Consider the following 25179-nt stretch of genomic DNA (forward strand, 5'->3'; position numbering starts at 1 on the left):
AAGGTCTGCCTAAACGTGCATCTAGTACTCTGCACCAACACAATGCAATCGCTCCATCTATCATCACACCAAATTGATTCTCCACATTGGCCCAGTTCGTTAATTCTTGTACACCAAGGAAGCTTATGATTCTGATGAAGTCACTATCAGTCAAGAAGAAGAGGTGGAGGAACCGCACCCTTCTCCTCATGCTACACAAGGCAAGAAAAAGCAAAAGGAAAGTAAAAAAGAAAGGGAACGATGGCCAGACCACTAATGATCATTCTAAGGATCTCTCTGTGCTAGGCCTTTAAATGCCAAAGGCAAAGGTATGGATGTTCCAGCCAATACTAGGAAAAAACCCCCCAAAAGGTTTTGATGAATATTGCATCTTGGTACATTAGGGGGGCTAAATCGCCCTTCTAAGCAAGATGTCACCAAATTCTTAACCAAAAATAAAGCAGATTTTATTGGACTATTGGAGGCTAAAATTCGACAGGTTAAATTTCAAAATGTTCTCCATAGCATCTTTGACTCTATGAGGTCTTCTGGGAATCATCTTGCTGATGGAAGCTAGAATCATTCTGCTTTGGAATGACTATGTCTCGGATCTGCAAATTGTTGCTCCAAGGAGCAAGCTGTTACTGCAAGTCTGCAAAAGGGTCCCATAAGCAGCTCAGAATTAACTTACTGCCACTGTTGGATATTGTTCTAATGCAAGAGATCAGAGGGGGCAGCTCTGGTCTGAACTGAACTCTATTTCTTCCTCCAGTGCTGACAATGAACCTTGGTTTCTCTTTGGTGACTTCAATAGTGTAAAAAACGAAAATCAAAAGAACAGAGGTAATGGTATTGACAGAGGAGCTGTTCAGGATTTCAGGGGTCACGGACCGACCAAAGAACCCTGCTCAATAAGTGGAATGCATTAGTTGTCCGCTCTCAGGTTGGACAGTAAGGGTTGGAGAAGGGCATCACTCATTCTTAAAACCAGCATTCTTAAGACCACAGAGTCAGGCGGAAAGGGGGGGAAAAGCAACAACTGTTTGGACAGACTTGATTATCTCTAAAGGTTGCTATTATACATTTGAGTAATAAGCATGAGGGTGGTCTGATATTCAGTAAGCTTGACATAGTGTCGCTAAATGGGCCCTGGTTGCAATCTCTACCTAATTCTGAGGCTACTTTCCTCCCACCAGGTCTTTCAGATCAGTCCCCCGGGCAGATGTGAGAGCATCACAAACAAAATGAAGAATAGATTCCAACTGAATAAATGCTTTGAAGTTCAAAACCTTGATATTTTCTCTCTCTAAACATGCTGAAAAACTAGAACAAAGAAACAAGTATAAAGAATGCCTGTCAGCAAGAGGCTTGTACAGTTTGCAGTTAGAACAAAAGACTTATCTAAACTCTACCTCCCTCTCTTTTATCTTGACTATAACTAGGTTACGCGCATCTCAACTATAACTAGGTTATGAAAGGATCATGGATTCCCCCCATCAACTACTTCATTGTCTTATTCTTCATCATCCGCCATATCATCATCTGAGCTGCTATTAGTTGGTGGCTTGGGGGGAGGAATTTGTTCTTCGCAAACAACCTTACAGAGTACAAAATTTGATATCTGAAATATGACATTGAAAACATAGTCACTTGGTCAGGAAACAAGCTTATTTTCATGCTAAATTGGAACAAACTGACTGGAAAAAGGGAGGAAAGAAGGACTATAACTTTTCCCAAATTAACTTTGGTTGGTTAATGATGAAGGCATTTTTATTGTCAACTAATGGAGTTTTTCCTTACTATCTTTTAGCAGAAAGCTAAATTGAGAAAAACCAACATAAAAGAAAGAAAACCGATTAAAAAATGCAGTAAAGACCCAAATCCAGGAAAAGATCTAGTATATTAGTTAGAACTGCAATGGAAGAGCTTTCAAGGAGAAAAAAAGTTCGACAAGCTATTTTTATAGGTAATGGTATTCAAGGTGTGCATAAGCTCGCCCGACACCCACTTATTAGAACATAGGCAAATAGGATGATTATGGAGACAAATATACCAGACCCAAAACTCCACTATCACGAAAAAGTCTTCAATTCCATTGGACATCTTTGAACAGTCTAAATTAGCAATGAATGAAGATCACCTTCTCTTTGACATTGTCATCAACAAGCTCATCAGCTGTAAAATAAGCAGGGTTGGCTCTATATTCCTGTATGTACCACTCCTCCCCCTTCTCTGTATCTTTCGGGTTTGAATAGTGGAAATCAAGTCTTCTCATGAAGCCAATGATTCCACCATCGCTGTCTTTTATTTCGTCCTCTCCATCTTCTAGTTCTTCCCAACACCCATTAGTTGTTTTTATGAGATTTCCCTCGCGTTTGTTTGTGAAAAAGTGCCATTCATTCTCCGGCCCATGTTTAAATTCATCTGCACATCATCATCATTCAATAATCAAATTCAGAAGCACAAAATTAAAGAATATGAGTGCAATCGGATAAGTGCCCAAGGAACTTTATTTGCTTGGAGTGGGCTTGGTGAGAGAATGTTATGCTAGAACTAAATCCACCTAAACCTAACTTTCAACAATTGCCTAAAAAGGCTCATTACCCAAACAGTTGCCTTACTACCCAATCTTCAAATTCCCCACAACAGAGTACGAGATGAAATATAAACAATACTCCAAATATTCTACTTATTATGAAAATAATCCTGCGATACAGAAGGATTTGAGTTTACTACATCTCAGTGAAGAGGTAGCTCAATGGAAAAATAGGATTCATGTAGCCGGCCCCAATTGATTGGAACACAAGGCTCGGTTAGGTAATTAAAACAATTCCAACATCGAAACAAAAACATGGTAGCTGAAATCGGTAAACGAATGACTGAAATCAAAATAATTTTGCTCCAAAACGCGAAACAGAACTTAACTGAGAGGAATCTGACGAGGGTCAGCGCAGGAATAAACATCCACTGTAGGAATAACATCCGAAGGCAGCTTTTGATTCAGTATCTTCCTCTTCAAATACACCATAGAAGCTTCTGCCGAAGGGGAAAATACGTACCCAATTGGTAAACCAGGGTTTGCCATAGCGTGGACCTGCCAATTCAAACAGCAAGTAGTAAGTTGAACTCATTGATTAACAAACAGGACAGAGAACTACTGCATTGATCGTGGATGCGTACGTGTATATATTGTTGAGAGAGAGAGAGAGAGAGAGAGAGAGAGAGAGGGTAACAGATAAAGAAAGGTGTATATATATAGTCAAAACTTGTTTGCCTTCAATTACTCTCATACAGGCGAATAAAGCATCTTGAACCAAAGCTAGAAAAATTCAAATGCCCATCAAAAAAAATCTAGAAATGTAATCCCTAAATTCCCAATTTCAAAAACAATAGAGCTTCCACAATGTCTCGTGCATTAATATTGAGAGACAAAAGAAATCGATAGAGTAAACTTACCGTGCCGCCGTCGAAGAAGACAAGAAGATCGTCTCCGTTTCTTCTTCCTTGGAGAGAAAGCTGATTCTTGGCTTCTCTTTCTCAATAGAATAATGTGCTTCTCTAGGACTATGGTGAAGTAATGGAATAGAAAACTAACCCACTGTAAAAATGATATTGGCACTCTAAAAATTGATACAGACATTTCAAAATTAATATAATTTCAAAGCAACTTTCTTTAACTTTTTAAAGTGTTTCAATCAATTTTTAGAGTGCCAATATTATTTTCTTAATATTACTGATAGTTATGCACGTGTTTCTTCGTAGCAACTAAAGAAAAATGTTAGTTGTTGTCTGTTGATTAGTGGGGCGGAAAAGATGGATTTTCTATGTCAGCCGGACAGAATTTCTTCACTTAATTTCGTTGTTCCAGTTTTAATTGGGCCTCCGCTCAGGGTAGAGTCATGAATCATTAGCGGTAGAGTTAATATTTAGGAACATACTTAAGTCCGATTTTGTTCACCCTCACCAAATGAAAGTGAACATTACTCTTATTTTGATTGGCTCTTTTTAACATTTGGGTCCCACCAAATGTAACCATTGTTAGCATTAAAAGCCTACCAAATATGAAAATAATTGGGATCTACTTAATTCGAATTTGGGAAATTATCCCCTGCCATGCAAACCTGAAAAAATTGCGGGAGAACAATCTATTGAGATTTGGAAAGTTATCATTGACATCTTAAAAAAAAAAAAAGAGAGAGAGAAAGTTATCATTGCAATGGAAGGTTTCGGATTTTTTAGTTTTTTTTTCTTCTAGTTTTGTTTTGTGTTTTTGTTTTTCTGTTCTACTAACATTTACCTTGAAACAACATATTTAGCCCAGTAATTTTATTTTATTTTATTTTATTTGTGTTAGAGGACGTCGTCGCTTTGCCTTGTGATTGAATCAATAAACAAAAGCTCGTTGTAAAAATTTCCCTATGATTTCAACTTGGCATAATATGATAGAGAATATATAACTGGATTGCTTATGCATGTCAAATTATAAACAATATACACATATACACTTCTCCACTAAAAAATAAAAATAAACAGGATATATTCAAATCTTTTTATTAAAAAATTGGGATTTGACATTCAACGAAGGAGGATTGGGAGAGTTATGGTTATGGCTTCAAGGTTTCGTCCCATGGCTGCACTATCGATTCGGAAAGGTTCGTCATGTGAACGGTTAAAATTTGATGCATTGATTCTGCCATTGAATTCTTCCATTGCATTGATAACTCTTTTTCACTTTACTCCCATATTTGTTGTCTTTGTCCGTTTTGGTAATTTTAGTTTTAGTAGTAGGTGGAGAGAAAAATATGGTAATGATTGGAGAGAGGAATAATGAGTGAGGAGAGATAAAGAGAGAAATGAAAATAATAATTGGAAAAAGATGGTAATGATTTGAGAGAAAAATAGGGTAATGCTTACAAAACAAAACTAAAACTTTTCTAAACTTAGAAACAAACAAGGTTGTCTTTAATGTTAACTATAGCTAATCTAAGATTGTACGTATGTATATGTATTACTTCTAGAAAATTAGTGATCGATCGCCCACCAGGTTCGTTTTTACCGGCATTTTTTGAACTTTTAACGGCATTTTTGAAATGTCGGGAAAAGCGAAATTTCTTTTAGGTTAAATATATAAATGTGAGAGTCAATGGAATCAAGTGGTCCCACTGGCCTAAAGGTAACTCCACCCTTGGCCCCACTTGGTCTTTAGAATTGGTTGACATAATAAACTTGCTGAAAATATGGAAGAGTTGGTTCTCATTTGCTTCGATGTTACCTAATCCTGAGGCTACTTTCCTCCCTCCAGGACTTGTCATGCTTCAAGCTAATAGGCAAATTCCAAAGGTAATCTTTATGCAGTATAATAGGGAGAATTGCTTAGGCTGCTATGGTATATTTCGTTTGCCGAGAAAGGGACTGCTGAATTTATCAAGGCATCTAAAGACGGACATGGGGGTGCTGCTTGTGCGCAAAGACGGACATGTGGGGCTGCTTCTGCGCAAAGACGGACCTGGTGGGTTTACTGTGCCTAATGCACAGCAGGGTGGTTGTGCCCAAAAGAACGGTGATGAAGCGGTTTTGGGTCACCTCTGGAGGAGGGGTTCCTCAACCGTCCATCTGATCCTCCAGTGGATGATATGACTTCCGGTGTGCTCGATCTGCGACCTGCGAAATAGAAATAATAAACTATGGGCAGCAGCGTGGCTGTCGCCATCGCCCTTCCAATGCTTAAGTCAGTTAAATTGCTTTAGCTAGATAGAATTGATTGCGTACCTTTCTCTTATGGAGGTGGTGTCTTTATATAGGCATTTTTAGGAAGAGTCCCTGTAACGATCCGGATTTTTGACCTAATTTTTTTTAATAATATTATTAGGAGTATTTTCTTAATGCAATTAATTTTTTTTGAATGCATGCATTTATTTTTTTTCATACATGCATTATTTTTTTTCTACATGCACGCACTTTTTTTTTTCTATGCAGCATGCATGCACTCTCCCTCCCTCACCTCACTCTCTTGCAATACCTCTCCCTCCAATAGCTCCATCTCTGTCCAGCCATTACTCCCTCCATTTCTTTTCCTCTAAGAAAAACCAAGTTCATTCCCCTTTTTCCAAAACCGAAAATTCTTCATCATCAAGCAAAATCCGAAATTTAATTCATTCATATCCATTCCTTATTTCCTCTCTAGCCCCAAAATCAGTTCTAATTCGTCCATACCAAGTTGCATGAACCCAACTCTATTAAATTCGATCATATCCTACTCCACCAAAATTCACCTATAAATACCTCACCCCATTGACCCACGAGCACACCACGATATTTCTCACACTCCACCGACCAAAAAAGAAGAGAAAAACATAAGAAAATCAAGCTTCAATCCATGGAGTATTAGAGAGAGAAAGTAAGAGTGAGAAAAGTGGGTTTCATAGCTACGTTCAACCGAAACCCAATTCCCCTGTTCCAATCACTTCCTACAACTCCAAGCATCACCAAACAACATTCAATTCGGTCCCAAGGTCCCCCCATAGCCAAACCCGGAAGTCACCTTCCTCAAATTCGAAAATTTCGATTTCAATCCAATTCGATCAACCTGAGGTAGTATAATCCATTCCAACCTCCTCTCTAAATATATTCATGTGTTTTTAGGCCTAACCCATAGCCCAAATGGACCCATGCATCGAAACCGAACCAAAACAACAAAAAAATTCGAATCTGTCAGCGAGTTTGCGGCCGCAAGATCCAGTTTCAAGATTGCAGTGTACTGCTTTAACGCTATGTTGACCTGGTCCAACCTTGCGGCAAAAACCACAGCCGCAAGGTCTGTTCGGTTATGTTTAAAAATGATTTCGAATTGATTTTTCGACCTTCTGAATACCATTTTTGATACCCGGACTATTTTTCCTAGACTTTTCACACCTCAAAGATCATAACTTGTTAATATCATATTTTTTTATTTTATTCTCTATTTATTATATTTTTACTTGTTTTCATTCAAAGTTTACAAACGAAAAATCTTTGCGACTCTCCCAAAAATGTTTTTACCACCCAAACTATTTTTCCTAGACTTCTCGCATCTCAAAGATGATATCTTGCTAAATTCATATTTTTTTATTAAATTTACTATTTATTATTATTTTAAAAGTGTTTCCAATCAAAATTACTTTACGACCTTATAAACCTTGTTATTAATGCTCGAGTAAATTTTTCTAGACTCCTTACATTCCGAAGATGAAGCTTTGTTAATCTCAACATATTTTAGTGATTAAATTATTTATTACCTATTTATTTTACTTTCAGCAGCATTTCTTAATATCTTTATACTAAAATAATCCTACAACCTTCCGAACCGAACTTTTGACACCCAAACATGTTACATAGGACCTTTAGGACACTTATTAAGGTCATGATCATTATACTAATATTTTTTTTCCTAATTGATGTATTTAATTAGTTGTTTTAACAATATAATTTCTTAGAAATAATTAATAAGTGCCTAAAATATTTTTTTTAAGTTCTTACCTTGTTATTGACATCGTGGCCATATAAGACTAAGGGCAACGATCCATTCATAAAAAGTTATGCAATTGCATTGCTTGTTATTGTTTTAATTACTATTTGATTAATTGTATATTATTTCAATACTTGATTTGAATGCTAGATTGGACCCTAGAGACATGGGGTGATATACGAATAGAATTCATCTAGACAATGCTAAGTTAATGGAAAAATGGTAAAGTGTTGAAGTTATGAGATTGTGGATTATGATTTGACCATGGCTAAGGGAGACCTGCGGGGCCCGGTGATGTTATTGTGGTGACCCTAACGTATGGTACGCCATGGGAAGTTCCAAAGGGTAATCGTGCCTTGCAAGGCCAGCAATGAGGATTGTCCCATGACACGGTCATAGTTAGTGGCTTAAGTATGGTGGCAACCCTAACGTATGGTATGCCATGGAAAGGTTCCAAAGAGTAATCGTGGCCCCTGCTATGATCTTAAATGAATTCATGCGAGGTACATAACTTAGGTGAATTCATTTAGGACCCCGTGCGCAAGTTAAGTAAGGGGGGATTTTTCATGACACGGTCATAGTTAGTGGTTATAGGAGAAAAAGATCTCGTGGATGTGATCTTAGATTTCACGTAGGGTTAATGGATAGTAATAAACCGGTTTATGTGAAAAATCTTTTCTTCGTATCATTATTATATTGTTTGCTTGCTAGCTGTAAAGTAGGAGGGGTAGTTGGGTTGGATTATCCTACTGGGTAATTTATCACTCACGGATACGTCTATATACTGGCAAATCGTTTGTTTCGGCGATCAATTTGCCAGCGGCTGCAGGATTCAATGGTGGAGTGGCTTTGAGACAGGAGGAAAACCGGGAGTGGAGATCGAGTATGCTTGGAATCTATATCAAGCCTAGAGTAGGCTCTGAAGTCAATGTATTTTGACTTAGTAAATCTATCTTGGGGTTAAAATGATTAAACCCCTATTTTGAGTAAATTGTACTTGATTAGCAAAAATTTTCTTAAAAAGTTATTTTATATATTTATTTAGCAAAATTTTCTTAAAGAAATATTTTTTTATTGCTTCCGAAAAATTGGGGCGTTATAGTCCCATTGGGACTGGAACCTTTAGGTCTAATCCGTTTATGACGGACTTGGATGAGCTTTGGAGTGTCCTCTCTAGCTTAGAACTCTTTGATTCTTATCTAGTCCAAGAGTCCTTGTGACATATGGGTTCTTCAAGATTATCCCTTGGGATATGTAGGCCTTATCTCTTCATGTGGGATAAGGCATTGGTTGTTTTGGGAGTCCTTTTGACTGCATGAGTTTCCTCCGTAGAGTACTTCATAGTAATTGGTTTCAGGTAGTTAGTTTGTCATTCCCTTGGTGATCCAGCTCCTAGGCTGAGCTGGTTGTCACATTTGCTGAGCTCATCTCATGGGCTGAGCTCGATGTTCTTATGAGCTGCGCTCATGAGCTTATCTCTCCCTTGGGCCAGTTAGTTGGGTCTAATCCCTGTGGGCTAGATTTCATGTTTATTGGGCCTTCTAGCTTGAGCCCTTCGGCCTGTGCTGAGCTCCTTGTGCTGAGTTGACCTTGGGAGGTTATTCTATCTCTATCAAATGGCAATCTTCTTGAGCACAAAAATGTGATCGGAATCGTTCCCTGCGTAGAGGTTGACTGGTCACGACTTGTAAAAAATCAAGATAGAAATTCAGGGAGACAAATCAATCAAGCTTTGATAGTAGAGTACCAGACATAACAATATGCGGGTGTAATACACTTTTATTTTTCGTATAAAAAATAGGTCTGCAGTCGTAAGAAACCATATCAGAGGACAGAGCTGTATCCTGTAATCGTCACCTGTAAAAACAAACAGAACTCTATATACCACTCTATATACCCAACGCTACTTATAGTATATACTGGTATGAATGCACCCTGTATGCTTGAGCTAGAATCCGTTTTTTTTTTTTGTCAACATTATATATATCAGCGGGGGTTTGTGGGGTGTTAGAAGTTAGTATTACCATAAGGGGTTGATCTCCTATCCATAGGAATCCAACCCACGACCTCTCACTCCCAAAGGGAGCTACACGACCAACTGGGCTACACCCATAGGTCAGAATCCGATAATTCATTGCCTAATAAAAGAATTGAACCAAAACTGCTGTTGTTAGGGGTATCAATCAGTGTTCTAAAAGACAGCCTAGGCGGTACCCCGCCGCCATGCCTATGGTCCTAGGTGTTTGTCTAGGCGCTGATCAGCCGCTAGGCGCGATTAATCGGCTAGGCAGGGCTAGACAACTAGACAGACGATTAGGCAACTCTGCGATGTAAGTTTTTAAATTAAAAACTAGGCGCTAGGTGGATTAGGCGGGGCTAGGCGGACGATTTGGTGGCTCGGCGGTATAATTTTTCATTGGAGTGCCATATTTAATGTTTTGTTTTACTTATGTTGTTATATTTGCTCTCAAAACTTAGGGAGGGGGTAGGAGAATATTTTAAAAAATGAAAAAATAAAAAATCCGCCTGACGTCTAGGCGCCGATTAATCGGCCAAGACGCAAGGCGGTGCCCGGCCGCCCGACTACCGTAACAGCAGTGAAAGTGAAGTGAACCAGCTATGTGGGTTCTTTTTTACAGCTCATTGGGCATGTCTTGAAAGAATAACGAAGTGTTTAACCAAAAGAGATGGAGTCTTCGGCAGTTGCTCAAACGCATTCAAGAAGATGCGAGAATAGCGGTAACGAAACGAAGAATAGATGCCATCTGAATAACAGAATAAATGCTAGTATGAATTTCAAAACCTTGATACTTCACTTCATCTCTCAATACATGCTGAAAAACAGAAAAACTGCAGAACAAAAAAAAAAAAAATAGTACTTGCTGAAAAACTAAAACAAGGAAACTACTGTAAAAAAATGGATCCGGCTCCTCTGCAGATCGTTATTATTGACAATTAATAGTTAAGATTTGTTGAATCTTTTACCGGTAAAAATATATTATTACAGGTAGAGGATTCAAAAAATTTGGACCATTGAAAACGATAACCGATGATTGTAATCACTTGGACTGACCAATGGTTGTAATCACTTGGAACATGTCGATCACCAAGACGCCATACTGTTTGCAGTTAGAACATAAAACGTATCTAAACTCTACCTCCCTCCTATAATTAACCAATGACTATAACTAGGTTGTGTTTCTTCTTCTTCTCCTTATTATTATTATTTTCTTTTTTTCAAGAACTCAGGCGTCCAAACCAGCTTACGCACATCTCGACATTATCTAGGTTGTGTTAGCGAGGATCATGGATTTGCCCCATCAACTATGTCTTCTTCATCTGAGCTGCTATTTGTTGGTGGCTTGCTGGGAGGAATTTCTTCTTCGCAAAAAACCTTACAGAGTACCAAATTTGATATCTGAAATAAGACATTGAATACATCGTTAATTAGGAAACTGCTAGACATACCTTCAGCTTCATGGAAAATTGGACAAAACTGTGCTGAGCCAAAAAAAAATTGGAACAAACAGATTTGGAGGAAAGAAGGAAAACATACTTAAAAAAAAAAAAAAATGCTAACTTGAGAAAAAACAAGTATTAAAGGAAACCCGACTCGAAAATTAAGTGAGTACCAAAACCAGGAAAGGACCAAGTATATAAGAACTGCAATGGAATAGAGAGGAGGAAAAAAGTTCGCAAAAACTGGCCCCGAACACCTAGTTATTAGAAAATAGATCTATGGATCATGGACACAAATATAAAAGATGACCCAAAACTTCACTATCAAGAAAAATTCTATAGTTCCATGGGAAATCTTTGAACAGTCTAAATTAGCAATCAATGAAAATCACCTTCTCTTGTACATTGTCACCAACAAGTTCATCAGCTGTAAAATTTGCAGGGGTGACTCTATACTCATGTATGTACCACTCCTTCTCCTTCTCTTTACCTTCCGGGTGCGAATACTTGAAAACGAGTTCTCTCATGAAGCCAATGCTTCCATCGTCGCCGTCTTGTATTTCCTCATCTCCAATTTCTTCCCATCGCCCAGAAGTTGTTTGTATGGGATTCTCGTTCCGTTTGTTCGTGAAAAATTGCCATTCATTATCCGGCCCGTGTTTAAACTCACCTGCACATAAAAATTAAAGAACATGAATGAAATCTGTTTGAGGAAAGAGCAAAACCTACGCGAAAACCGAACTCACCGAAAGGAATTTGCCGTGGGTTGCCACAGGAATAAACGTCGACGTTAGGAATAACATCCACAGGCAGCTCCTGATTCAAAATCTTCCTCTTCAAATACACCTTCAGAGATTCTTCGACCGAAGGCGAAAATCTATACCCGATTGGGACATTAGGATTTCCCATGTATATATCTCTGTCAATGCAAACAGCGAGTACAATAAGTTAGATTCACTGACTAGTAAACAAGAAAGCTTAAGGGAATCATCATGTGTAAAGATACTAACGTACGTATGTGTTTACAGAGAGAGAGAGAGAGAGAGAGAGAGAGAGAGAGAGAGAGAGAGAGAGAGAGAGAGAGAGAGAGAGAGGACTTGAACTCGTTGAATAGATTGATTCAGAAAACTTGATCTACTTATAAACATGAGTTTGAGGCACAAGAATTAGAATCCTATTGGGCACTAGAAATTGTCATTGGAACATGTTAGGCAACTACTAGAAAATGGTAGGAAAATCTTTTTTTCGACAGGATTAAGGAAGGATATATTTCTTTTCGACACAATTAAGGAAGGATATATTTCTTTTCGACACAATTAAGGAAGGAATATCCTTTTTCCGAATCTTATGAGTCATCTATGACAATTTGGGTTTATTATACCTTTGGTCCCTAAACTATTTCAATATAACTTTTTAAATTTGTCGCTCAGATACCAATTGAAACTATGTGTTGGATATTTTAATATTAAATTTCTTTACATTTTTTCGTGCTAGACTTTTTATAAGTCACGTGTATGTCTATGCGGCAAGCTATTATCTTTTGCTTTTTTTTTTTGTCGCTGACACATGACATAGCATTTAATTGGGTATCCACTTGCAAGATCAAATTTGATCTTGAGATCGCAACATTTAATTGCGTGTTTGGATATCAAGGAACAAATCTAGCAAATCTGGAAAAATCAAGGAGCGAATCTAGCATATCTAGGACTGCAAACGAGCCGAGCAGAGCTTTACAGTGTTCAAGCTTGTTTATTAAGTTTTTAACGAACTCAAGCTTGAGCTTAGTGAAAACTTAACGAGTTGAGCTCGAGCCGAGCGGGCCTTGGCTAGATTCGAGCTCGAGCTTGTTCACGAGCCTCAACAGACCAACGAAAAATGTATATATATCCTCACATAGGCCTAATACAACCAAAAATATTTTGATTGTGAAGGTATATATCTTTCATTTTCCTATGGAGCGGGGCTGTACCGGTGTGCGTGTACTCTCGCCTCCCTTGGTTGACTGGAAAGTGAAAACGGAAAGAACAAATTATGAAATAATAATAAAAATCCTAAATTGAAGTATATATACCCTGACTCGCGAGCCGACTCAAGCCGAGCTTATCCTAGCTCGAGTTTGGCTTGTTTACAAAACGAGTTGAAAAAATTGGCTCGAGCTTGTTTGTTTAACTTCTGAGCCGAGCTTGAACGAGCCACTAATGAGCAGAGCTGATTCGTTTGCAGCCCTAAGCATATCTATCTAGGGGATTTAATCATTAATGGAACCATTAAAGCTTCAACGCTCCGTTTGTTTGCGCGTAAAATATTTTTCGGTAAAATATTTTACCTATTTTTCGTTGTTTGGTTGTGTAAAAAAATTAGAAAAATATTTTACATACGGCTCCATTTATTTCGATGTAAAATGTTTTTTCAGAAAACAAACTTCAAACTTTTATTTTTCGGTGTTTGGTTGACACTTGAAAATATTTTTAGAAAACAACAAAATAGTGTAGAGAGAGGAAAGGGGACTTAAACGGTGAAGAGATTTGAGAATATTGGAATTGAATGTGGATCAGGACTGACGATCGAGGAAACCTCCTGAGTAGTGAAATTACAGTAAAAGGCAGTAGGTTCATTTCGGTAAATAACTTACGAAAGATTTAAAGATAAGTCATTTTCACCCAATTGATATTCTTAATTTTTTACACAAACCAAATACAAAAAAATAGATAAAATATTTTACCGGAAAACTCTCTCTCTCTCTCTCTCTCTCTCTGGATCCATAGTTTCTTGTTTTGAGTGAAAAAGATCATCAGTCCGAAAAAATTACAACTATAAAATACAACTAAAACAACAAATAAAATACGAAACAAAAATACAACAAACAGTGTGGGAACCGAGGAGGAGGGTATACATAGTTAACGGGCCATGTATACTTCATAGTAGTACTTTGATATAGATGCAGCCAGGCCCAAACAAACTATGAGCAGCCCAATGGTTCCACCTTCATCCACTACCTCAAACCCGGCCCAGTAACTTAATAACAGAAACAAACCCAAAAAAAAAAAAAAAACCATAATTCTAGATCCAAATCGAACACTCCCATTTCAAATTCAGCCTCTCCCTCTCTCTCTCTCTCTCTCTCTCTCTCTCTCTCCATTCCAACGGCACTTTCTCTCTCCACTCTCTCTCTCTCCTCTTCCTCCCCTCCTCCGTACCTTGTCTGACCAACCATACTCTCTCTCTCTCTCTCTCTCTCTCTCTCTCTATGAAGCATTTGACGCAACCAAGAACCGCGATCTTGAGAGAAGCCCAGCCCTACTCCGAATTCTCCCCGTCGCCAAACCCTAGTTCCATGATAAAGCAGAAGTCTTCCCCGAACCCTAGCGGTTCTCGGAAGCAGAAATGCTCGAAGGAGAACGCCCCGCCGATGGATCTCAACGCAATGCTGGAGTCCCCCATAGTCACCGGGAAACCCTCGCCGGCCGCGGCGGGGAAGATGAGGAGTCCGCTGCCTCCGCGGCCGCCGCCCTCGAACCCTCTCAAAAGGAAGCTGAACATGGAGACTGTTCCGGAGACGGGGCCTGCGGGATCTTCCGATTCCGGAGTGCAGGTAAAGATTTGACCTTGGAAGCCCTAATTGACAGCTTGGTTGACATTAAAGCTTTTGCATCGTATGTCCTATACCATTGAAACTATTACAAGCAGTGTGATGCAGTAAAATTGGGCGGCTTTTGTGTCATTTAAGCTTACGAGTGTTCTTGCGTCCATAAATAGATGTGCGTCTCTTATATAGTTAGTTTTTTTTTTTTATCATTTTTATCTAGGGTTAGTCTGGTTGGTGAGTTTGCTTCCCACACAATTCAATAGGGTTCGATTCTTGGGGTCAGGCCGCGAGAAAGTAATTTCTTGTGAATCCCCTAGTCCCGGCATGGATGTCATGCCTTTGACCAGACCGGGGAGGAGATTAGTCGAACCCCTGACTGGTCTAGACATCCCTGACTATCAAACCCAAAAAAAACAAACAGATATTATAGTTTAGGCTCTTTATATTCCCTTTTCGTTATTTTTTCTCTCTCTTAATTAATCTATCTTTTGATTTGGTTGGAGTAGAAGGATCCGTACTTGAATTACATCAAATGGAATATAAGCAGCAATCATACTAAGCCCAACTTACAGCTCATTAAGGGAACAAATAACCTCTATTCAAGCAGCAGATTTTAATTTTCATTATGTTTGGGTTTTTGTTTTACTTTGTTTGTTTCCAATTTATACCATTTTATAAATGTGAAACCCTTACCCCACTTTCCTTTGACTTGAATTTTGCTTAGAGTTTGGTCAAAATTGGGGAATGAGAACTCAATTTAAAATTTCTATACCCGGATTCCAACTTTGGAGTGCGGATAATTGTTTAGGTTTAAAATGGGTACAAAGGGTTTTCGAATGTTTTGGCAGTTCGGTTAACCCCCTTGATCCATCATTGTTTGTATCATATGTGTAATTCTGTGCCTTTTATCTTTATTTCTATTACGTTTGAACTTTTGTTTCCAGAGAATACACTGGAAAATACAAAAGATAGCGAAGTTTGGAATCTTTATGTTCCCCGTAACATCTGCGGCAATTGTTTTTAATATGTGGTTCCTGATGATTAAAATTGTTTCATCCATAATTTTGTGCCTTGGAATTGTAATTTAGCTATCGTTGCTGGTTGTTGTGGCAACTGTTATATGAATTAGGTTGTAGTTCGAATGCGGCCGCCAACCAAGGATGAGGAAGAAGGAGACTTGATAGTTCAGAAAATTGGTGTTGATTCTTTGACAATTCTTGGACAGACATTTACATTTGACTCAGTTGCTGATCCCGAGTCAACACAGGTAAAGATTTTATGCATTGGTGCTTTTCTCTCAGTTGGTGAAATTCCTGTACGGTTATGTAAGCAGCGTACCTGAATGTTTCCTGTAATTATGTACTTTCAGCTGGATATATTCCAGCTTGTTGGAGCTCCTCTTGTGGAAAATTGCCTAGCTGGATTCAACAGTTCAGTTTTTGCATATGGACAGGTATCTTCTGTTTTGATTCTGTTGCTTGTATGCAAGTAAAATATGTATCGAACACATGCAGAACCCTAGTATAATATATTGTTTTGACTGACAAAAGGTCATCTTATATTTATTCAGACTGGGAGCGGGAAGACTTATACAATGTGGGGACCTGCCAATGCCTTGTTGGAAGATAACCTATCAAGTGATCAACAGGGATTGACACCCCGTGTTTTTGAGCAACTTTTTGCTCGGATAAAAGAGGTGTGAGTCCATTCTCTTCCCCATCTAACTCATTACTCATTGGTGGAGAATTTATATACAATTTTCACATTTTTGTGGTCTCACTTCTTTTGCCCTCATAGGAGCAAAGTAAGCACGCTGACAAGCAGCTCATATATCAATGTCGCTGTTCCTTTCTTGAGGTTAGTAATTTGATTTAGTTCTTTACAAGAAATGAACAAAGTTAGATAAATGAAGTGATCCAATTAATCCTTCATATTTTGTATTGACAGATTTACAATGAACAAATCACTGATTTACTGGATCCAAGCCAAAGAAACCTCCAGGTGAATTTGTGATATCAATTATGTTGATTGATTTGGTGTCGTGGTTATATGTTTTAGCTAAGTTTGTGTTGTGTTTCTCTTTTAGATAAGAGAGGATGTCAAGTCTGGTGTGTATGTTGATAATTTGACAGAGGAGTGTGTATCCACAATGAAGGATGTCATACAACTTCTAATAAAGGTAGTGTAATTTTTTTCTGCTTATGGCATGCCACATAGCTTATAGAATCTTCTGAGGAGAATCATCTATCAAAGTAGTGTCATGATTGTTGCTTTTACCATCAGCTAAACCCTGGTTTGTGGGCATGAATAGATCTCTTGAAAAGCGAAACTGTGAAGTACCCTACAGTTTTGGGCCTTTTGGCTAATATTTGTAGCTGCTCTGATTTGATTTGGCTGATTCAGCCGTTGTCATTTAGATTCATATATGAAAATTTCATTGTTTAACTTACTGATTTATGCTTTTGCATATTGAAGTTTGCATGTTTTGGAATTAATAATGTTAATGCTGAAAAATACTGCAGGGATTGTCAAACAGGAGGACTGGTTCAACAAGTATTAATGCTGAGAGTTCCCGTTCACACAGTGTATTTACTTGCGTTGTTGAATCCCGATGCAAGGTAATAGAAGGGTTTCAAGGGAAACATAATTAGAACTTTTTATCCCTGTTGTCAGATTCAAAAGAAGATTTTGTATTCTTAAACGGAGTGTTTGTGTGTTATTGAGGTTTCTTCGAGGGTACAAATGTAATATTAAAATCTAAGGCTTCCATACTAAATTTGATGGAACTTTTGTGGGCCTTCTGCTTGCTTTTCTGTTTCTATATCGATATTTGCTAAATGTCTTCAAATCTACATTTCAAATGTATGTAGAGTGCAGCAGATGGTTTAAGCAGCTTCAAAACAAGTAGGATAAACCTTGTTGATCTTGCTGGTTCAGAAAGACAGAAACTAACAGGTGCTGCAGGAGATCGTTTGAAGGAAGCAGGAAATATAAATCGATCACTTTCACAGCTTGGGTATGGTTTCGCATGCTTTCGAACTATTAAAATTGATTTTTGTGTTAATGAGCTTTCACTATTTCAATTCTTTAGCCTCTTCTACTTATTTAGGTAGACTGCTGTGCTACCAATTTAAGTGGATTCAGTTAGTTAAAATAAATGGATGCTCTGCTGTGTCTGTGTGGCATGACTGATGTGCTAAAATTAAAGAGTATGCTGGAGAGGATGAATGCTATAGTTCTTCTGCCTCATTTAGGTTTCTTCACGCCCGAAATTTACCTTGTGCATAAAGCGTTCCTGTTAAAAATGCAGGGGTCATAAATAAAGGATGATACTGAAGATTCATTACATTGCAGCATCATATTGTTTAGATTACAATCTAGCATTTTGCTACACCAATTTAAGAACTTACAGGCTTTCTTAGATTACAATATGAGAAAATCTATTGGTTATAAACTTGTAGTGATGGTCATTGTAATCTTTCTTCTGATGTCATCTGTTAATGTTCCTATAAATGGTGATGACTGCCATGTTAAAGTTGATATATCGAACTTCTGCTTGGAACTTCTGTAATACTCCCTCCGTCCCATTTTCATTGTCAATTTTTGAATTGCATGCCATTTTTGAATTGTTTATATCTTTCAATTTATAATATTTTTCATAATTTTGAAAACTTTGTATATAGGACTAATTGAGATCTATCAAACAAGATCCATATTGCATATTTTTCAAGATCCACACTAAAAGATATAAGCAAAAGACATAAAAGAGAAACAGAGTAATGGACAATGAAAATGGGATGGAGGGAGCAACAAAATTACTGGTCTCCTGCTGATTGCTGTTACCCATGAATTTGCAGAAACTTGATAAACATTCTTGCCGAAGTTTCCCAAACAGGGAAACAGAGGCACATTCCATACAGAGATTCCAGGTTGACTTTCTTACTTCAGGAATCTCTTGGTGGAAATGCAAAACTAGCAATGGTCTGTGCTATTTCTCCGGCTCAAAGGTGAGACGTTTCCCACTTTCTCACTGTGCTTTCTTTGTACTTGTTGCTGTGAAAATTGACACCAAGTAATGATGCAGTTGTAAGAGTGAGACTTTAAGCACACTGAGATTTGCTCAGCGTGCGAAGGCTATCAAGAATAAGGCAGTAGTCAATGAAGTAATGCAGGATGATGTGAATTTCTTGCGTGAAGTGATACGCCAACTAAAGGTAGAGTCGGTATTTTTTTCTGTTGAAATAATTAGTGGTAAAATTACATGTTTGCCAGTTGCATCAAGCTTATACAAACTTGCTAAACTTTTTGTTTTTCTTGACAGGAGGAAATGCAACGAATGAAGGAAAATGGCAACCAAACTGATCCTAATGGAGCTTATTCAACAGGGTGGAATGCCCGTAGGAGCTTGAATCTCCTGAAATTTAGCCTTAATCGTCCGATGATGTTACCTTGTGTAGATGAAGACGGTGATGAGGAAATGGAAATTGTTGAGGAATCTGATCAAACCGACGTTCAATCAGTAGCAGGCAGGGAAGCTTCTGGTGAAGCAACTGTTGGGGAGCCTCAGACAAATAGATCTGAAAGTGCACCTTTTGAAAATAAAGGCTTTAGGGATACAGATGTCATCATGGAAGAAGAAACATGTGAGCAATGTGACAATGACCAGTGTCTCAAATCCTCTGTTGATATTTTACTGAATGAAGAATCACCAAGTGACCAAGTCAGGGAAACTCCAACGCACCAATTTTCCGAGTCTTCTGGGGAAGCTTCTGTACACATTCCTCCTGCTGACCTCAGCCTAATTCCAAGTGAAATATCCCCAATACTTAAATCACCCACACCCAGTGTTTCACCAAGAGTTAATAACAACAGCAGAAAAAGTCTTAGGACTTCATCGATATTAGCTCACATCGAGAAAGGTCTGAGGGATGATGATGAGTTAGGATCAGACACTATACGGTTATCTTTTGCAAAGGCCTCAAAAAACAGCTGTCTGAATTCTCAGTCTACTCAGACAAGTAGAAGCTGTTTTGCACCAACTGAACATTTGGCTGCTAGTCTTCACCGTGGTCTTGAAATTCTCACTAGCAATCGCCAGAGTTCTGCTCTGAGGCGGTCTTCTTTCAGGTTTTCATATAGATCTGATAGTATGCCAACTTTGCCAATTGAAAAAGTTGATGTGGGCATACAAACTTGTCCTCAAAACGAGTCACAAGAAAAGGAATCACTAGCATTCTTGTGTAGTAAATGCAAGAGTGGAAACACTCAGCAAGAGATCGAAGATGCAAATGATGCTTCAAATTTGCAGTTAGTACCTGTGGATGGGTCACAGTCGGTGGACAAATCTAAGAAGCTAGTTCCCAAAGTATGTCTGGAGGCATCAATTAGAATAGTTGTACTTGCCTCTGCTCTTCTCTGTTGTTGTCTGGAATTATGGACATTGTTATTGTCTTGCAGGCAGTTGAAAAAGTCTTGGCGGGAGCTATTCGCAGAGAGATGGCATTAGAAGAGTACAGTGCCAAGCAAAATACTGAAATTGTGCATCTGAATCGCTTGGTAGGTTTCTTTCAAGTTAGGAAGCAAAATTCTGTAATCATGCATCTGGATCATTTTTTAGATTTCATTCAAGTGACACATTGGTTTCTTTGCATTTTACCTGTTATTATCATTACAGGTTCAACAGTACAAGCATGAGAGGGAATGCAATTCAATTATTGGGCAAACACGGGAAGATAAAATTGCTCGCCTTGAAAGCCTAATGGATGGCATTTTAACGACTGAAGAGTTCACAGAGGACGAATTAGTATCACTAAAACATGAGCATGAGGTACAGATATGTTTTTGGTTTCCAGTTTGACAGCCAATATTTTTGTGTTTTTCTGGCGTAGTCCTCTATTTTGTCACCTGGTGAATTCGTTCGTTTTCGTTTTTGTTTGAACAGCTTCTGAAGCAAAAATATGACAATCATCCAGAAGTTTTGAGGACAAAAATCGAGCTAAAAAGAGTTCAAGATGAGCTGGAAAAGTACAGGAACTTCTTTGATATGGGGGAGAGGGATGTGTTGTTGGAAGAGATACAAGATCTAAGAACCCAGCTACAGTATTACGTAGACTCTTCACCTAATCTGGCTCGAAAAAGAAGTAATCTCCTTCAGTTAACCTATTCAGGCGACCACAGTGCGGCTCCAACACCTCTGTGCACAATTCCAGAGTCAACTACAGAAAGTTTAGAACAGAAACTGGAACAGGAGAGAATTCGTTGGACGGAAGCAGAGAGCAAGTGGATTTCTCTTGCTGAAGAACTAAAGATTGAACTTGAAGAAAGCCGTTATTTAGCTGAGAAGCAGAAACACGAACTAGATTCGGAGAAGAAATGTTCAGAAGAGCTGAAGGAAGCAATGCGGATGGCAATGGAAGGCCATGCGCGCATGCTCGAACAGTATGCTGACCTTGAGGAGAGGCACATGCATATGCTCGCGAGGAATAGGAAGTTTCAAGAGGGAATAGAGGATGTCAAGAAAGCGGCTTCCAAAGCTGGAGTGAGGGGTGCTGAGTCTAAATTCATAAATGCCCTTGCTGCGGAAATCTCGGCAATAAAAGTGGAAAGGGAAAAAGAGAGGCGGTATTTTAGGGACGAGAACAAAGGTTTGCAGGCCCAACTGAGGGATACCGCAGAGGCTGTGCAGGCGGCTGGTGAGTTGCTTGTGCGGCTTAAAGAAGCAGAAGAAGCTGTTGCCATTGCCGAGGTGAGTTTTTTTTTATTGATACTTCTTGAAATAGAAACCTATGCTTGGCTATTACTACTTCCTTATTCTTCGGTCATCACCTTGCAGTTTTCTTTTGTCATCCATCATAGTCTTGTGGTTTTTGCGTAGTCTCGTGTTTTCTTGTACTTTTGTGTTCATCCCTCATTTCTTTCCCATATATTCCTTTACCATTTGAAGTTCTGGTAAAACTTAGTTTCTCTTCATTGTGAGTTGTCTACTTATCCTGTTGCTAGGACACTGGTTAGAATTGTAGGCAGGGCCAGCCTTGACATTTGGGTTGCCCAAGCCCGACTCCAAGCTTGATTGCCCGCTTATTATTATTAAGTTTTATAACAAATAAAAATACATACAAGTCAAAAATACAAACTCAATGTTACATTGTGCTTTTAGTTTGAATTGCATTAAAAAAACCAAATTAAAATGTAACCTCGGTTATAGTGCTTTATGATTAGCACGATCCGATTCAAAGAAAAACACATTCTCATTGCATGCAAAAATTGGCACTAAAGTACATTAGTGACAAAAAAAAAAAAAATTCACAAAGATGTCATTAAAAAAAGTGACAATTTTCACGAATGTGTCTTCTTACTCTCTTGTTAGCTTTAGTGGCAACTTAAAAAAGTACAAAAAATAGGAGACTTTGGATGGCGGGAACGAGTATTGAACTCATGACCTTCCATATGGGATCTTAGATGCATGTTGACTAACAAACTAGCTACACCCTTCGTGCTATATCTTTGTCAAAATATATACATTAACATGGATTTTTTTTTGGGTTGCCCTATCCCCGGGGGTTGCCCAAGCCCACGGGCTTACCCCCAGGCCGGCCCTGATTGTAGGCTCATAGCTTTGCTATCACTGACCAGGTCAAATAATGAATATCAATTTACTACAGCTTTTATGGTCTGGGGCTCATCACTAGATGTAAACTCTCACGAATTGGACAAAAGCACTTATATTACAAGCTATCCTGACAGATTGTTTTGATCTACTATGAAAATGCATTAACCTATCCGTGATTCAAATTGGATGAGTTGACCTTTTGTAAATAAGGATGAAGTCCTCATAGCAGGTTAATTGGACTGGTTGATATTGGGTAAACAGATATAAAGATTAGGTCCTCATTGGCTGTTTATATGTACTGATTGGTTGACCAAAAACAGCATGCAGATGGTAATGACTAATTTGTTTCAGAATTTTCTGTGCAAATATACCCGCAATTCTACGAGGCAGTAGCAAATAACAAGTCTCGTTTCCCTACTCTTTACTCTTCTAGTCATCTAGATTGAATCGAAAGCACTAGTGTTCTTTTAGTGTTCCTCTTCTGTGAAATCTAAACTCAGTGCAGTTTTTAGTCCTACCTATCTTAGCTAACTATAGTGCAAGACTTCGTAATTCCGCATTGGATATTTTAATATATATTACCTAATGATGTAGTTCCCAGCACTTGGGGCGACTCCAATGCTATGTGTCCATACGAATCTTTGTTGGTTATCTTAGTAGTAATTCTGTAATTTTGAGTATTTGTAGAATCGAGCTGTGGAGGCTGAGCAAGAGACCGTGAAGGCTTACAAACAGATCGATAAATTGAAGAAAAAATACGAGAACGAGATCACTTCTTTGAATCAGTTACATTCAGAGTCTCGTTTTCCTAAAGAAGCAATAAGACCAGCTTATGATGACGCTGTGAAATATGATGCCGGGGAGTCCCCTGATCAGCAATGGAGGAAGGAGTTTGAGCCATTCCATAATACCGAAGATGGTGAATTATCAAAACTTGCCGAACCCTCCTCTTGGTTCTCCGGGTACGATCGGTGCAATATATAGCAGTCAGGACATGCAATTGGCATAGTTAGTGTGTATGTACTAATACTTTGTTACATAGCTGTGAACTTGTTGCAGATTTTACTGGTGTTTTAGTAGTTCTCACCAAATGTGAGGACCAATGCAATGGTTCTCTGTGTGCTCTTGTAATTCATTTTGGAACATAAAAGTTGAATGAATCAATTATATTCTTTTATATTTCTCAGCAATACTGGTGATTGGGGTTTTTCACCTAAATGAATCTCAACCTTCTTTTTGGAGTACTGATTGGTGCCATAAGTAATTGATTGAGACAATCAAATGCGAGCAATATTTGCAATAACTACAAATTTGGAGCATAGTACTAATATTTTTCATTGGAAGAACCTACTCTAGCTAATTCCAAGGGACAGAAAACCGGAATCACCTCCGAATGCGCAACCTCCATCAAGCTGTTCTATATGTCCATACCTTGAGTACATATGCATTTTCGGCTGGTCTTGGGTCCTACAAAAATGATCCGAGCCATTCATTTTGCTTTGGGTATCTGTAAAAAAATCAGCTTTCTCTAATATCGGTAACAATGTTTACGGAAACATACAATTTTGCTTTAGAATCCAGGCCTATATTCTGAAACAAAGTTGGATGTTTTTGTAGACTCTCTTACCGTTACCCGAAAAAACTGATTTTTTAAAGGGGGACCCTAAACCAATTATTTCAAACAAAATGAGTGGCTCGGATAATTTTTATGGAACCCGAGACGGACCCAAAATACCAATGTACACGGTATGTACTCATTCTTTTCGACCTCCATAAGGAGAAGTTTGGACTATGCCAATTCAACTACAAAGGCCTGGGCGAAGTATTGAATCAATAGAACACAAAAGAGCCCTTCAAGCTTCACATTTTTGACCAAAAAAAAAAAAAAAGCTTCATCCATACTCCCAAACCTAAACCTAAACCTAAACTCCTAAAAGAAGAGTTCTCCTTGTCTCAAGGGACTTCATTTTCAAAATTTTTTTTTTCAAGGCTCTAGAATAATAACCATTCGCAAGAGCACTCACAAGTCACAACATGAAAATACTTGTCGCTAGAGATGAATTTTGGTCTTTTCTCCTTTTGACCCACATGAGTGTGCTGCCTTGTCGGTTTATATAAGTAATTTCTATTTTTTAGTGAAAAACAAAATTTAACAAAACAAATAGATATCCCCAAAATGTAATCTTCTTGCCTTTGCTTTGAGGCTCCATACCTAAGATCCATGCGCATGGAGCCGACGTTGCAGTATGTATGGCATGCATCCCACATAAACTAAGTCAGGGTTGAAACTTAAGCTCCTTTCTTCCTAACTTTTTTGTCTAGTAGCTTGAGTCATTCTCAAAAAACGGTCATGAATAGTGTCGTTGGGCCAAAAAACAATGTTGATGCATTGCCATTTGTAATGCTACTGTTTCTAATAATTTTCTTTGTATCTCATTTTCAACTAACTTTCATCAACTACCATTCTCCATCTACTATCTACTATTTTTCATCCATCATTCAACACTACGGAGTATCATCTTCTCCATTCATCTCTATGACAAAATCTCAAAAAGAAGTTTCTTATCAATAGACTATCATTATTCTCTACAATGAACAAGTTCAAAAAAACTATTCTCGCAGAAGAGATTTCGAAATCTTCATCTTCGTCAAATGAAGATGAGACGACGATGACCCAAATGATGATACTAGTAGTATCACGAATTGAAACAAGCAGGCCTTTTACGGCAACGACCAACATGACCAGATCTGGCTCGAGCAACTAGTATTCGCACTTTTCTTTCACTCTCTCTTGGACACACACAGATTTTCCCGGGAGCAAGGGGGAGGGAAGGATTTGGTGATTGAGTGAAAATGGTTAACCATTGGGGTAAGGGGTTTTGGCAAATTTTGCCATTTTGGGGAATGGCTCAAGCCATTTTACCACCAACTTGCTCTAAGCAGCTACTGAGACTTGAACTTTAGCATTGAACAAAGAAATCCAAATACACAACCACTGAACCATATACTTGCTGGTGGCTTCTCCCAGTAAAAATCATCAAG

General features: G+C 38.4%; 3 protein-coding genes across 4 annotated transcripts; 1 reads left to right on the top strand and 2 right to left on the bottom strand.

Annotated features, from left to right (window-relative positions):
* Window positions 1-1217: 1217 nt before the first annotated feature.
* On the bottom strand, window positions 1218-3064 carry LOC131316476 (NAC domain-containing protein 54-like). Its single transcript, XM_058345858.1, has 3 exons — window positions 2905-3064; window positions 2120-2403; window positions 1218-1600 (listed from the first exon to the last, which is right to left on the bottom strand). Exons 1-3 carry the CDS (start codon window positions 3062-3064, stop codon window positions 1493-1495), a joined length of 552 nt encoding a protein of 183 aa, XP_058201841.1. The 3' UTR covers window positions 1218-1492.
* A 7686-nt stretch (window positions 3065-10750) lies between these two features.
* LOC131316280 (NAC domain-containing protein 96-like) lies at window positions 10751-11925 on the bottom strand. The gene is made up of 3 exons (XM_058345600.1): window positions 11689-11925; window positions 11335-11612; window positions 10751-10901 (listed from the first exon to the last, which is right to left on the bottom strand). Exons 1-3 carry the CDS (start codon window positions 11849-11851, stop codon window positions 10788-10790), a joined length of 555 nt encoding a protein of 184 aa, XP_058201583.1. The 5' UTR covers window positions 11852-11925; the 3' UTR covers window positions 10751-10787.
* A 2128-nt stretch (window positions 11926-14053) lies between these two features.
* On the top strand, window positions 14054-23314 carry LOC131316439 (kinesin-like protein KIN-12B). Of its 2 annotated transcripts, XM_058345798.1 has the most exons (16): window positions 14054-14534; window positions 15658-15795; window positions 15898-15981; window positions 16099-16224; window positions 16326-16385; window positions 16476-16529; window positions 16615-16707; window positions 17051-17146; window positions 17399-17544; window positions 18386-18535; window positions 18613-18742; window positions 18850-19893; window positions 19986-20084; window positions 20203-20355; window positions 20470-21273; window positions 22825-23314. In XM_058345798.1, exons 1-16 carry the CDS (start codon window positions 14190-14192, stop codon window positions 23119-23121), a joined length of 3819 nt encoding a protein of 1272 aa, XP_058201781.1. In that variant the 5' UTR covers window positions 14054-14189; the 3' UTR covers window positions 23122-23314. The 2 variants fall into 2 exon arrangements, with proteins under 2 accessions (XP_058201781.1, XP_058201783.1); XM_058345800.1 differs by lacking the exon at window positions 16615-16707 and having other exon boundaries at window positions 14063-14534.
* Window positions 23315-25179: the final 1865 nt, after the last annotated feature.

Source organism: Rhododendron vialii, chromosome 2a (genome assembly GCF_030253575.1).
Source record: "Rhododendron vialii isolate Sample 1 chromosome 2a, ASM3025357v1".
NCBI classification, from domain to species: domain Eukaryota; kingdom Viridiplantae; phylum Streptophyta; class Magnoliopsida; order Ericales; family Ericaceae; genus Rhododendron; species Rhododendron vialii.

What these genes read in the sequence shown, in the direction of transcription:
- LOC131316439 (XM_058345798.1), top strand. Translation starts at nt 14,190, where the DNA reads ATGAAGCATTTGACGCAACCAAGAACCGCGATCTTGAGAGAAGCCCAG. An exon ending in CGATCACTTTCACAGCTTGG is followed by an intron (nt 17,545 to 18,385) that starts GTATGGTTTCGC and finishes ATGAATTTGCAG; the next exon opens with AAACTTGATAAACATTCTTG. An exon ending in CTAAGAAGCTAGTTCCCAAA is followed by an intron (nt 19,894 to 19,985) that starts GTATGTCTGGAG and finishes ATTGTCTTGCAG; the next exon opens with GCAGTTGAAAAAGTCTTGGC.
- LOC131316280 (XM_058345600.1), bottom strand. Translation starts at nt 11,851, where the DNA reads ATGGGAAATCCTAATGTCCCAATCGGGTATAGATTTTCGCCTTCGGTC. An exon ending in CCCACGGCAAATTCCTTTCG is followed by an intron (nt 11,613 to 11,688) that starts GTGAGTTCGGTT and finishes TTTTATGTGCAG; the next exon opens with GTGAGTTTAAACACGGGCCG. An exon ending in GTGACAATGTACAAGAGAAG is followed by an intron (nt 10,902 to 11,334) that starts GTGATTTTCATT and finishes GTCTTATTTCAG; the next exon opens with ATATCAAATTTGGTACTCTG.
- LOC131316476 (XM_058345858.1), bottom strand. Translation starts at nt 3,064, where the DNA reads ATGGCAAACCCTGGTTTACCAATTGGGTACGTATTTTCCCCTTCGGCA. An exon ending in CCCTCGTCAGATTCCTCTCA is followed by an intron (nt 2,404 to 2,904) that starts GTTAAGTTCTGT and finishes GATGATGTGCAG; the next exon opens with ATGAATTTAAACATGGGCCG. An exon ending in ATGACAATGTCAAAGAGAAG is followed by an intron (nt 1,601 to 2,119) that starts GTGATCTTCATT and finishes GTCATATTTCAG; the next exon opens with ATATCAAATTTTGTACTCTG.